The sequence below is a fragment of the Larimichthys crocea genome, chromosome X, assembly GCF_000972845.2.
Source record: "Larimichthys crocea isolate SSNF chromosome X, L_crocea_2.0, whole genome shotgun sequence".
Taxonomy (NCBI): Eukaryota; Metazoa; Chordata; class Actinopteri; family Sciaenidae; genus Larimichthys; species Larimichthys crocea.
Genome location: NC_040020.1, coordinates 10,095,950 through 10,109,072, shown reverse-complemented (window position 1 = coordinate 10,109,072; position 13,123 = coordinate 10,095,950). Strand labels below are relative to the sequence as shown.

At 44.5% G+C, this 13,123-nt stretch overlaps 1 protein-coding gene and 1 pseudogene across 1 annotated transcript in view; one reads left to right on the top strand and one right to left on the bottom strand.

The window, feature by feature from the left end:
* Positions 1-911: 911 nt before the first annotated feature.
* On the top strand, positions 912-4,166 carry LOC113746670 (recombining binding protein suppressor of hairless-like; annotated as a pseudogene).
* Positions 4,167-6,771: 2,605 nt separating this feature from the next.
* The window catches only part of hgsnat (heparan-alpha-glucosaminide N-acetyltransferase), a 7,387-nt gene continuing 1,035 nt past the window's right edge, over positions 6,772-13,123 (bottom strand). Inside the window, exons 3-18 of the mRNA XM_019256325.2 lie at positions 12,983-13,110; positions 11,515-11,627; positions 11,360-11,429; positions 11,211-11,280; positions 10,975-11,078; positions 10,654-10,730; positions 10,516-10,546; positions 9,911-10,071; positions 9,710-9,825; positions 9,452-9,573; positions 9,209-9,335; positions 8,961-9,047; positions 8,800-8,877; positions 8,639-8,709; positions 8,090-8,202; positions 6,772-7,927 (exon numbers count right to left, since the gene is read on the bottom strand). Of these exons, the coding sequence (XP_019111870.1) occupies positions 7,746-7,927; positions 8,090-8,202; positions 8,639-8,709; positions 8,800-8,877; positions 8,961-9,047; positions 9,209-9,335; positions 9,452-9,573; positions 9,710-9,825; positions 9,911-10,071; positions 10,516-10,546; positions 10,654-10,730; positions 10,975-11,078; positions 11,211-11,280; positions 11,360-11,429; positions 11,515-11,627; positions 12,983-13,110 (1,650 nt within the window). The 3' untranslated portion in view covers positions 6,772-7,745. The remainder of the gene's footprint in view (positions 7,928-8,089; positions 8,203-8,638; positions 8,710-8,799; positions 8,878-8,960; positions 9,048-9,208; positions 9,336-9,451; positions 9,574-9,709; positions 9,826-9,910; positions 10,072-10,515; positions 10,547-10,653; positions 10,731-10,974; positions 11,079-11,210; positions 11,281-11,359; positions 11,430-11,514; positions 11,628-12,982; positions 13,111-13,123) is intronic.

Here is a 13,123-nt window from a genome sequence, read left to right as displayed (position 1 = left end):
GCTCTCACTTTTCCTCTCGCTCTGTTCGGCCGTTGGTGACAGGACCGGCGCGAGGCAAGAAGAAGGAGGAGAGGGGTGGCGCGAGGAGGGCGGGAAGGGGGGGGGATCTCGCGATTGTTGACTCTTCTATTTTTCTGTTAGTGGGGGGGTGGGGGGGGCGTTATTTGGAAGATGGCGCCCGTTGTTACGGGGTAAGTAACTGAAATTCAAGACATGGTGTTTTTTTTTTATTTTTATTTATTTATTTTTTCAAAAAAAGTTTGTCGATATAAACCGTTTGTCAGTTTGAAGTGTGTGTGTGTGTGTTTGGCTTCAGTTAGTTCACACTAACCCCCCCCTCTCCTTACTCACACACACACACACACACACACACACGGTGTTACTTTTGTAACTGCTTCGGGATCAGTTGTTTCAAACTATTCTCCGTGTGGTGTGTGTGAGAGAGTGTGTGTGTCACTTGTCTCAGACAGTTTTGTAACTTCTCCCGTGTCGTGTTTTAAATTTAAAGTTGAGCACGGCAGTAATGTGATATCTCATTGTTAACGGGCGTTAAATCACGCTTTAAGTGTGTCGAGCCTATATTTATCGATTTAATCTGTCAAAAAATCAGTTTTAAATAATATTAACACATTATCACACTGTATACCCTCTGTGTTTCTATAACAGCCCACGTGCCTTATGTTGATCTGTATGATAGTTCAGGTGCATTACAGGTGTGACTGTGCCACGTGTGCACTTTGTCTCTCGGTGTCTTTCCACACTTTCACACTGATGTGTTTTTGTTTTGCAGGAAGTTGTGGTGAGCGACCTCAGCCCCACGTTTGACGAGGTAGATCAGCCAATCCCTGCAGAAAACATTTAAAAAAGTAGATGTTGACTGTGTGAAGTGTTAACTTCTTCTTCTTCTTTCCAGGGAGGCGATGAGGAATTACCTGAAGGGTAAAGACGATCAGACGGTGCTCATACTGCACGCAAAGTTGCACAAAAGTCGTACGGCAATGAGAAAAGGTGGTGTGTCGTTAAAAAACATTTGGGTGTGTTTTCTGATGCAGAAATGCTTCCATGCATTGAAATCCCCTTTGTGTCGATTAGGTTTTTTCTGCCCGCCGCCGTGCGTGTATCTGAGGGGCAGCGGCTGGCAGAAGAAGTTGGAGAGATGGAGAAGGGGGCGGCACGGAGCAGGAGGCCCAGCCGTGTGCCTTCATCGGGATAGGCAACAGTGAGCAGAGATGCAGCAGCTCAACCTGGAGGGGAAGGTGAGTTGGCATTAAAAAATTAAAAAACGCTGCACAGGATCACGTTCTTTGCTCTGCCTTCTCTCCTGATGAACCATGCAAAGCAACCACAGCATTGACCATATCCTCTGTGTCCACCGCTCGTTCTTTGCCACTAATTAACTTGTTTCCACAAGTATGCCACGGGGAAGTGAAAGGAGGACAAACAACACACACACACACTGAAAACCCCCTAACCTCGGCGTTTCCCCCTGCTCTGTAGCATTTTGCGCGGCTAAAACTCTGTACATCAGCGACTCCGATAAAGGAAACACTTCATGTGTCCGTGAAGATGTTGTACGGGAACACGCCAACATCGGAGTCTTCCTCAGCAAGAGGATCAAGGTCATCTCCAAGCCCTCCAAGAAGAACAGTCCTTGAAAAACGCAGATTGTGAGTTGCAGAATGTGTCCTCAAAACAACACATAAACCACAGGTATGCTCGCTCACTCTTTGCCTCTCCTCTCTCCTCAGGTGTATCTTCAGGGACTAAGGTGGCGTTGTTTTAACCGCCTGCGCTCTCAGACGGTCAGCACTAGGTATCTTACGTGGAGGGGGGGAACTTTCTCGCCAGCTCCCAACAGTGGGGCGCCTTTTACATCCACCTCGTAAGTCGCACATTTCTCAAACACACCTGCATGAACGCAGACACACACCTTAATGATTGTTTTTGTATCGTTCCATCCAGTGGACGACGAAGAGTCTGAAGGAGAGGAGTTCGCCGTGAGAGACGGCTATATTCACTACGGCCAGACTGTCAAATTGTCGTTTCTGTTACCGGCAGGGCCCTGCCCAGACTGGTATGAATGCACTATCGTTCGGAGAAAATGAGCCAGTGTACTTAAACTGGGGTGTGTTCTGTATTTCTGATGAGCTGCCTCGGTTCTTCAGGTCCGCAAAGTGGACAAACAGACTGCGCTGATGGACGCCGAGACCCGGTGTCCCAGCTGCACAAGTGTTTTCTACCTGAAAGACACGACAGGATGTATCTGTGTCTGTCACAGGAGAGGATCACCAGTTCCAGGTGGGACACAAGTTTTTCATATTTCTTTCTGAATCCGTTTCTTGTAAAAACTCACTTCCAGTTTTTATATTATTCTGCAAAGTTGTGAAAAAGGGAGAAGCTGCTTGTTCCGGATGCGTTTCTCATTTCGTGATCTCAAAGTCGGTTACCATAGAAACCGACCTTTTTTTGACAAATGTTAGGTTGCATGGGTTTGTGGTCGTCGTGTTTTGCATGAACTCAAACCGCGTGCTGCTGCTGTGCTGCGGAGCTGCCAGAGCTCCAGATTTAGAGCTGAGAGGAAATCATAAAAGACTTGTGGTCGCGGTTGCAGTTGGCGAACAAACACGGCGGCACAGTTGGCAGCTTCAAACATTTTGATGTTGCAGGTGATATTATCACGGTGCTGCTTGTGATATCGCTCTATCGACGGTGTAATCGTAAGCTCCGCTTGTAATACCCCCTATCAAGCTTGGCGATTGAATAGTTTTTTGTCAGAGCAACCTTGGAGTCGTAGTTCATTTCTCATTGTACTTTTTCTGCACACAAGCTTGTACCTTTTTACTTTTTATCCAAAGCAGCTTTTGTTGTGGTAATTCAACTGATCCAAGTCAGAGGAAGTGCTCGAACTGTGTCCATGGAGGAAATAAATAAGATTTTTATGTGACCAGCAGTGGAGGTGAGAGCTTCATCCACTTTGCAACAACAAAAAAAAAAAAAAAGGTTTGTTTAGGTCAGAAAGTGTTTTGTTAGCTGGGACCTGCTGCTCTTCTGCCTCAGACAACAGAATAATAACCTGTCTGCTGACCTACAGCAGGTACGCGTTGTGAAATTATTCCCCACACGAGACGTCCACTCATTTGTTTTAATGAGCATTCCAGGACCAGAGCCGAGGAGTCTAAGGTGTCCCTGTCATCGGCGAGCTCCACCTGACACTAAGTGTGTTTTTGCTCCTTGTCGGGTGTAAAAGTAGAAAATATATTTCTGTGTTTGTTTTGTCCAGGCCACAGCGTGCTCCAAAGAGACTAACAAGGAGATTATTAACGACGGGGCTTCCTGGACTATCATTAGCACTGACAAGGCAGAATACACCTTTTATGAGGGCATGGGCCCGGTCCCCACACCGGTCACACCTGTCCCTGTGGTGGAAAGTCTGCAGGTATGCACCAGCCTTGTTCTGTTGGAAATCTGCGTGTGCTTGTAAACCTTTTCCTGTTAAAGCCTTTTTGTGCGTGTCTGTGTCAAGTTAAACGGCGGAGGAGATGTGGCGATGTTGGAGCTGACGGGGCAAAACTTCACCCCCAACCTCAGAGTGTGGTTCGGAGACGTGGAGGCTGATACCATGTACAGGTGAGGATATGAATATCTGTTGTGCACTCGTAGCAGTGTGATATCGAATACTCAAACTCATCCGTCTGTCCCTCCAGATGTGGAGAGAGCGTCCTCTGCGTGGTGCCGGATATCCTGCCTTCAGGGAGGGCTGGCGTGGGTGAGACAGCCGGTTCAGGTCCCCGTAACGCTGGTCCGCAACGATGGAATCATCTACTCCACCGCCCTCACCTTCACCTACACCCCTGAGCCGGGGCCGCGGCCCCACTGCAGCGCCGCCGGGGCCATCCTGCGGTCACAAGCACCTCCTCGTCGTCGCCGGCGTCTTCTTCCTCGCCGTCTTCGCTGGGCGGGCTCGCGGACGGCCACGGGGCTTACAACAACAGCGGTGACTCGTCGGGGGCGTCGAACATGTCGGTGCTGTCGTTCGATTTGATTTGATTTCACTTTATTATCCCGCGTTCCGCGTCAATAACAAAACATTTAACCAAACAACAAAACAAATACCACAGCTCATGTTCCTTTTGGAATAACTGGCTGCAGCACTCCCGTTAACAATCAGTGCAACAAGAACACTGAGGACTTACTTAGGACCCTGTGTGACTCTAAATCGTATGTTTGACGGCAAAAGCTGAGGAGCCAGACGTAGACAACATTCTTTTTCACAGTCGCAGCTTAAAAACCCTCTCGAGCGTCTGACTCCCCTCGGTCCTCGGCAGACACGTAACAGTCCAGTCGGTCGAGCTTTAAGCTGAACTGTACTGTGAACTGATTCAGCTGCATAGCACTCAATGGGTAAAAAACAAACAATAACAGCGCCTCGCGTGGTTGTACACTGCTACAAATAATTCTATATGTGCACTCCAGGAGTGATCGTAATACTCGTACTGATGTATACGTGTGTGTTGTCTTCGAATGACTGAGTGAGAAAAATGTGTGCACGTACTTCCAAAGAGGCTCATGGACCTGTGAGTGATGCACACACACACACACACACACACACAACACACACACACATGCAGACTTTATCAGAGAGCGACTGTGATCATCAGGAATGCTGGGAGGAGGAAGACGTGGTTCCTCTCTCTCTCTCTTTTCTCTCTGTAGCTCCATCTTGTGGTTTGTTTTGGACACGTCAAAAAAAAAAAAAGGACCTTGAGGTCCGAGACGTTCGCCTGGAAACCGATGGACTGCCTTCGAACCCTCACAACAACCTGATCCGTACAAGAAGAGTTTTTTTTGTTTTTTTACGCCCGTGTGTTTTGGAAGCTGTTTTCACACGCCGCTCTTTATACTGACGTCGACACGTTTTTACTGAAAATCTGTTTTTGATTTATCTGTCGTGTGCAAGGGGAAAAAAAAATGTGTTGTAAGAGTAACATAGTTTTTACGGACCAATGAATATTATTATATTATTTTATTCATATATATATTTTATATAAGCTTTTTTTTTTTGCTGAGGTACATTTTGACTTTTTTTTTGTTTTGTATAATATGCATAGTAAGTACACTTTGTTACCAATAGAATTTTCGGGTTGTTGACTGAGTCCAGTCACAGCTCATCTTCCTTTTTTAATCTTCACCGTGTGTGTTTTTGGATCTTGATTTGCCAAATTCATAATTACTGTTCACGGTCATTACAGCAGTTTACTATATATGCCAGCTGTTTTTGGCTCACATAGCCGCCTTTTAGATCTTCTAGGTCACTGTTTAGGGATGCTTTTTTTTTTAAATCAAAGATGACATTTTGATGAGTTTAGCCTGTGATAATATTTAATACACTCCCCGTGTATTCTGGAGACGGAGGTTATGTTTTCTAATCAGCTGTTTTGTGCTTGAACTCAAATCAAACATAACCTTCCACTGTAGCATGTACACCGCAGTGGCTGCTTATTTCACTAAAGCCTTTAAAAACAAAGTGTGTAGGGAGGGAGGGAGGGAAGGGTGACGAGGGGGCAAAGGGAGTGAGAAAGAGAGAGAGAGAGAGGGGAGGGAGGGGGAGGGAAAGGGGGAGGGAGGGGCAAGAGTGCAGACGCCAAAACAACAGGCGTGGGAAAAGTTGCGAACCTGCGCGAGAGCTGAAAAAACTCTCACAATACACATGAATGAAGGTGGGACCGTACTATCGCGAGATTTGAGGAGGGAGAGAGGGAGGAGGGAGGGGGGTGTTTACCCACCACTGTAACTCTATTCCCACGCTTCACTGAGACTCATTGAGCAATAAAAAGCAAACGACACCTCTGAGCTGCAAACACAGTTCATCACATAAACAAACACATGTAACACTCATTCACCTGTTCAAAGCCATATTTTTTTATAAAGCATTTTTTTTAATCTCTACAGTCACTTTTATATATTTGCTTTATATAGTTTATTGTCTGTTTGTATAGACACATATTTAAATCATCTGCAGATATTATATTTAAATTTAGATCTATCTCAGGTCAGTTTTTAACATGTGGCTCCTGTGTTATAGGTTCATTCTAATGGATGTTTAATGTATGTTTGCAATGGCTTGGGAACCGGAGGGTGGTCGGTTCAAGTCCCGCATGGACCAAATATGGAAGGTGGACTGGTAGCCAGCTCACCTCCCTTGAGCAAGGCACCGATCCTCCCAGCTGGGCGCTTCCCATCACTCCACCATCTCTCTCCATAATTGCATGTCTATGCCTTATACTGCATGTGTGTGTGTGTGTGTGTGTGTATCTGGGTTAAAATGCATGTAAATAAATAGAGTGTAAAAAGAATTTCCCCGTTCGTGGGATTAATAAAGTATATAGTAGTATATCTTCTTCATGCTGCTACTGGGTGCTTGAATTTCCTTCAGGGTCAATAAAGTATCTATCTATCTATCTATCTATCTATCTATCTATCTATCTATCTATCTATCTATCTATCTATCTATCTATCTATCTATCGCAATAAAACAACAGCACTCATATTTTTGGAATAAGTTTTATTACATAAACTTATTTTCAAATGGAGAATATAAAAAATAAATGTATAAAAGTATGACTGAGTGAATTTAGACAGTACTAGATGAACAATGATTTCGAGAATCTCCCACAGCATTTGGATCTTTATACAGATTAAAGATTTGATTTAGCAAAATGTGTTAATAAAGCTGGTATTTATATGAACATTTATGTAGTGGGAGCGATGGCAACACAGTTATGGCAAGATGAGACATGGTTAAATCTATATTTCTCACAGTTTAACTACTGCACACGGGCAAAAACTGTAGAATTTCTTTATGGCGCGACACATTTAGGAAAATGTGAAGGAAAGTAGTGACTCAAATCATTTCTGTCAGACAGACGGACTTCAACCGAAATGCAAAACAAAGCAACCACCAGTGGGTTTCAATAGTCAGCTGACATGCCCTCCTTCACTTCCCGTCCACATCACATGTCACACCACTCAACACTTGCTGAGGGAGGGAGCGCGGTCGCAGGGGGGAGCGGAGGCTTGCAAGGGGAAAAACAACAAAGTGACAATTATAAATGGTGATTATGTACACAGACACACACAGATGAGGAAGGATATTTTAGAGGTTTAACTTTCGTAGTTTAAAACCACCCCACTTCCCTATTTAAAAAAGAAAAAACGTCACTTTCAGCTTCCACGGTAAAAAGATCACAATGCATTCTTTGTAGCCTTTTCTCTCTGGTGTGCATCATTTACTGCCTCCTTCTGCTCTTCAGGAGTCACCTCAATGCAAAAGTGCTTAAGATGGCAGCAGGGATTCTCCCAGGGGGAAGTCAACAAGGGCTTGTTTAAACCGCTACTGCAGCACCCTGCTGCTGTAGATGAGGAATGAAAACCATATCTATAAGTCAACAAAAGATTAACGACGTCAGTCTTTGTAGTTCTCAAACTATTTCTTGGACAACTTCCTGAGTCAGTTAGGATACTTGGCAGGGGTCAGGTTCTTCATATCTGAAAGAAAACATGGTTTTATGGTTTTATAAAGTAGTGACTAAAAACTGAAGACATTGGAAAAACATAAAAAAAAAAGAGGACAGAAAGAAGAGACCCAGAAACAGTGAGTAAATCAGCGTCTTGTTTCCCGCTTTCCAAATATTTTCTGATTCCAACTCCAGCAATTGTGATGTAAACAACGTCCTCTGGTATTAAGGTTAAATTTTCCAGAAAATCTTCTTTCTGTAGAGCACGTAGGAGATGAGGACCCAACAGGACGTAGCCACGAGGTTCTGGGTGAGGTGCTCGGCGTGGGATTGGCTGTTGGCCATTCGCCAACGGAAGGGGAAGTACTCTTCGAATACTTCGTGGCCCACGTACACGAGGATGGAGTTCATACCTGAAGCGAAGCAAAGGCTCAGTGATTATAGACGTATGCAACTTTAAAACAGACCAAGTACTAATAGAAATATGCACAAATACTTGACCTCAAAGGTTAAATTAGGTCATTTAATATGTGATATCATTGAGCCTATGTCTGAGAATGCAGTGCAGTGCTCACCAGGGTAGTAGAAAGGTGCTCCAGACCACCACCTCTTCACATCCACCGTGTAGTAGACCAGCACTAGCAGCACGTACGCAAAACAGGCCAGTGTCGTCACGTAGGACAGAGACCTGGCAGAGAAACGAACACACACACATGCAGCAGTGAGACATGGACTGTTAGGTCATCTCTAGTCTAACTAAGTAAGTCATTTAAAAGCTCCGTATTTGCATTTGCTTGTGCTAAATTTTGGTAATTTAAAAACAACTTGGGGAAAGACGGGACCAGAAAACTTATTGTCCAGAATCATAAAACTGTCAGTGACCCATCAAAAGATTAAAAAGAAGTTACCACACAGCAGAACAAATAAAAGTATCAGAGCCACAATAAAGTACTAAAAAAAATGCATAAAACAGAAGATCTATGAACATGAAGATATCAGAGAAGACCATAAAAACAAATGTCTCATAATTCCTTAAAGCCTGGCAGCAACTTCCCCAAACATTCAGTCAACAGATACCAAAAAGTAACTGCTGAGCGAGCATTGTTCCATCCAAAGAAGTTTACCAGAGGTTCTTGTTGACAGGAATGAAGCCCTGGTCTGTGGAGCACTTGGTCAGAACTGCTGATATGACTCCCTGTGTGTTACAGAGAGATTATTATAAAGACTGACAATGACTAAATGAACAAACTCTGAAGTAGCGATGAATGAATGCACATGTGCTTACCAAGAACAAGCCCCATATGAGAAACCGCGACATTATGCTTCTGTGGAGATCTCTGTAGTGTAAGATGATTTTTCCTGCCTGTGGACAAATAAAAACGTTACAGTTAAAAAGATCTGTGTCATTATCAATGTTCTCGTCATAAATACGAACGCAGCACAAACCTGTAATCCAAGAAAAGCCATGAGGATGGAGTTGATGCTGCCGAGAACCCCCTCTGGATCATACGGCATGCGAGTTGCATAAATCACCTGAATTCAGATGGAGACAGGATTTTTGTAAATGTGCTCAAGTTCTGACAGTTTACCTTGCATCACCTGTAAAATGGACACGGCTGGGGTTCAGGGGGAAACGTTATACGGAAGTTAAAGCATAGAAAACACGACTTTAGGTTGTGCTGGTTGTCACTAACCCGTGATGAGGGAGTCTGGTAGATGTGGCTTTCTCCAAGCAGCCATCGGTCGAGGAAACCAGCTGCTCCGCCGGTGCAGTTCGCATACAGGCCCATGTCTCCGATCCCACCTGGACCCAGATATCCCCTGTTCAGAGGAGTGCGGTGACGGCAGTGTTATGAATCAATGTGTTTCAGACAAAAATACAGAAGTGGACAAGTTGAACATTTTCCTTATCACGAAACATGGCCTGTTTGACTCACGTTGGACAACCTGGTACAGGAAGCAGGAAAGTGAGGCAGAGCCAGAGGATTTCTAAGAGAAGCACGCACAGCCAGGCCGGCCAGTACAGCAAGACGTCAAGACCAGGAGACCACCAAGCATCCTGCAAAACATAAACACCAATCAAACATGTTCATGCTAGGAAAGAGAGGGTGAGGCAATGAGGCTGCGATCAGGAACTACAACGCTACGTGCCACTAAATCCTACACACTGCTCCTTTAATAGAAACCCAACCGACCGTTGTAAGGACGTCGAGATGACCTCTCGCCACCAACAGATCCAGGGAGGCTACAACTAGGTACGAGCAGGCCAGGCGCTGCAACACCCCGGGGATCCGCAGGTTGTCCCAAGTCACTGGAGAGTGGACGAGTTGGAGCGTGAGCACACACGCAGACAGACACAGTTTAGTCCAGAAGTCGAGAAGTCTGTTTGTACTCACACGGTCCCTGGCAGTAGTTTGGGTTGATGATGAAGACGCCGATGATGAAGAGCTGCGCGCTCCTCCACGCGACTTTCCTCAGCAGTGAGCAGCGGGTGCTGCCCGCGCGGAGCAGGGCGTTGATGGACAGGGCAGTCGATGTGCCCATGATGAACACGAACCTAACGCGGGAAGGAAACACAAAACTTCTTGATTACTCAGCTTTAGTTAAGGAACTCATAAGATTTATTATTTTGATTTTTTATTCTATTTTCTATTTAGACAGGGGAGGGTTGTGTTTCATCACCGCAGCTGTCATAAAAAAATTCAGTTTACTGACTTTTAGGAACATTTTGGATTGACACATCACAGGGCAAACACCAGTGGCAATAAAGGAGGTCAAATATCCTTCAATTAAGTTGCAATAAATGAACTAAACTAATATTGTACACCTTTAATTAAAGTGTAAATTAGATTGAATTGGTTTAATGTTGTGGTACTTACTCCAGCACACACACGTCGTACCAATATTACAATAAATAATACTGTATATTTACATGAATGTGTGAGTATTCAAACTGTTTATCATGTGTGCTAAGATATGCAGAGGAAGAAAGTGAGCTTACCAAGGGAAGACTAGATCTGCAACAGTAAGGCCTGGGTGGAAAAAAACGGGAAACACAAGCTTTAAAATCAACTAAAGGTAACGAATATTACGCCGATAACGACTAATTTATGACACGGTTAAAACCGAAATGACCGACCGTTCCAGCTCTCGTGTCTGAAGAACCAGTATCGCCCTCCTCCGTAGTTCACAAACACCATGATGACCAAGGAGATACTGACGGGAAAGATGTGAGGCACAGATCAATTATTTATTTTAGGAAGAACAATCCCAGAGTTTCTAGTTACTGGATCCATGTTAGGATGATCAGCAGGGGCTCATTAATGAATGGTAACTCCATCAGATGCCAGAGAATCACATGCTAGACTATAACGTCAGATCAGACCCGTGGATAATATCTTTCTTTCTTTGCTGTGATGGTGAGGAGGGGTGGTGGTGGTGGTGGGTGGGGGCGGCCTACCCTCTGAATGTGTCCAAAGATCGCAGCCTCTTGCTGGGGCTGGGCGGCGGAGGGAGGATGTTGTCAGTGACTGGCGTCCCCGTCCTGCCCGGAGAGCCCAGCTCCTGAAGGATGACAGTTACACATCAACTTCTGCAACAGTGTTAAAATACAAACTCTAATACAGATATTTGATTTCTTTCTTTTTACTGTATTTAAAGTCCTGCTGCTGCTAAATAAAGTCCTAACTAACTCACAGAGTTGATGAGCCTCTCTGTCTCCATGGTGCCAGCGACTCTGAAGAGCAGAGCCCTCACTGGGTCGAGCCTGGGGCAAGAAGAAGTTTAGAAGTGATTCTACACACAAGCTCAGTGTTCACACAAGTTTCTGAATGAACGTCGTTTACCTTAATATTGTTTTCCCGATGGCAGACACCAAGGCCAGTCCAGCGAAGACAAGAAAGGCCACCAGGATCGCTGTGAGGAGGAGAGAGCAGCGTGAAGATGAACACAGCATTTAAAAACACACGACGTATGAACCATGACGTGCAAAGAGACTCACGTATGTAGCTGTTGACGGGGTCCGCCTGAGTCACCATGGAGCAGTTGACCACTTTGGAGTCACTTTTCACCCACAGGGAGTAGTTCCCGTGCTCCCCGAAGTGGAACGGAAACCTGGAGATTTAAAAGCAGTATAAATGTCCCTCCCTGGTTGGATAAAGAATATTCTTTGGAAGATTCAAGAGTTGCCGCAGCATCTCAAATGTTATACAGTTGTCCTTCACTATAACGTGGTTCACCTTTCGCGGCCTCGCTGTTTCGCAGATTTGTTTAGTGTAATTTTGCATGCTTTATTTTACAGCGTACTGTACGGTAAGGGAGTACTGTACAAAATGGGTTGTATGTTCTGCACTCTGAAAAAAAACACCTGCACCAAGGCCTTCAGAGGAAAAAGCTGTTACAGCGGAGCGGCGCCTCGACAAAGAGGCACCGTCAGAGGAACTGTGAAATACGGTTTCATTTACTAATACAGTGTTGTACTTATTTTTGTTAAATCTGCGAAGGTTTTAACTCTGAGAGTTTAAATAAGAGAGAAATGTGAGAGAAAAGTGTATAAAAGTGTGTGGTTAGGGGTTTACGGCCTTAAAACGTGTATAATAATTGTAAAAAATAAAGCTGATTACTTCGCGGATTTCGTCTATTGCGGGTTATTTTTAGAACGTATCCCCCGTGATAAACGAGGGACCACTGTATTCTGGAGTGTATATTGATATGTCAGCCTATTTTCTTTATGAACACACATAAATAAAACACATTTCTTGCTCTCAGACGTGGTTATGAAACTCTTGACTCGTGACATAGATATGTGATGACGACGGGATGCCTGACAGTTAAACTGTGAACTTTATTGTCCAGAATGCCACCAGTGGACTGAAACTGTAAACTTAGAAAAGGGAAGTTAGTGATTATAAATGCGTTATGTAATGTTTACAAAGGAGGACGGAGGGTTACTGACAGATCAACTGGGCTCTAGTATATTTATTTACGTACTACTGTCATTATTGCTGCCATATCTCCATCACAGTTTATAGTTAGTTTATGATTTGCTGCTGCTGTGCATCTGTGTCTCTCTGTCTCTATCACAGGTTCCACTGCTACTGTAATCATTTTATCAGTCATTGTAATTGTACAATATGTTTGTGTTGATTTCGTCTGTCCGTCCTGGGAGAGGGATCCCTCCTCTGTGGCTCTTCCTGAGGTTTCTTCCACCTTTTTTCCCTGTTAAAGGTTTTTTGTGGGCAAGTTTTTCCTCACTGGAACCGAGGGTCTAAGGACAGAGGGTGTCACTCCCTGTACAGATTGTAAAGCCCTCAGAGGCAAATGTACTTTGTGACTTTGGGCTGCACAAATAAAATCTGATTAGATTTGATTAATCCATCATGTCATGTCGCCATGTAAGATATGTTTGTTTAGGAACATATAAAACATTCCCTGTACATGTTTTCTTGCTGTTCTGTTCTGTAACTCACCTGCAGAGCTCCTGAGCGCTGTTGATCTTGAGCGTAACTGCATGCTGCGTCCCCACGACGAAGTCTACTGAACCGGGCTGTCCAGGACTGGATCCTGCAGGTACCACCCCTAACTGCTGGTATAAACACTAACACACAACA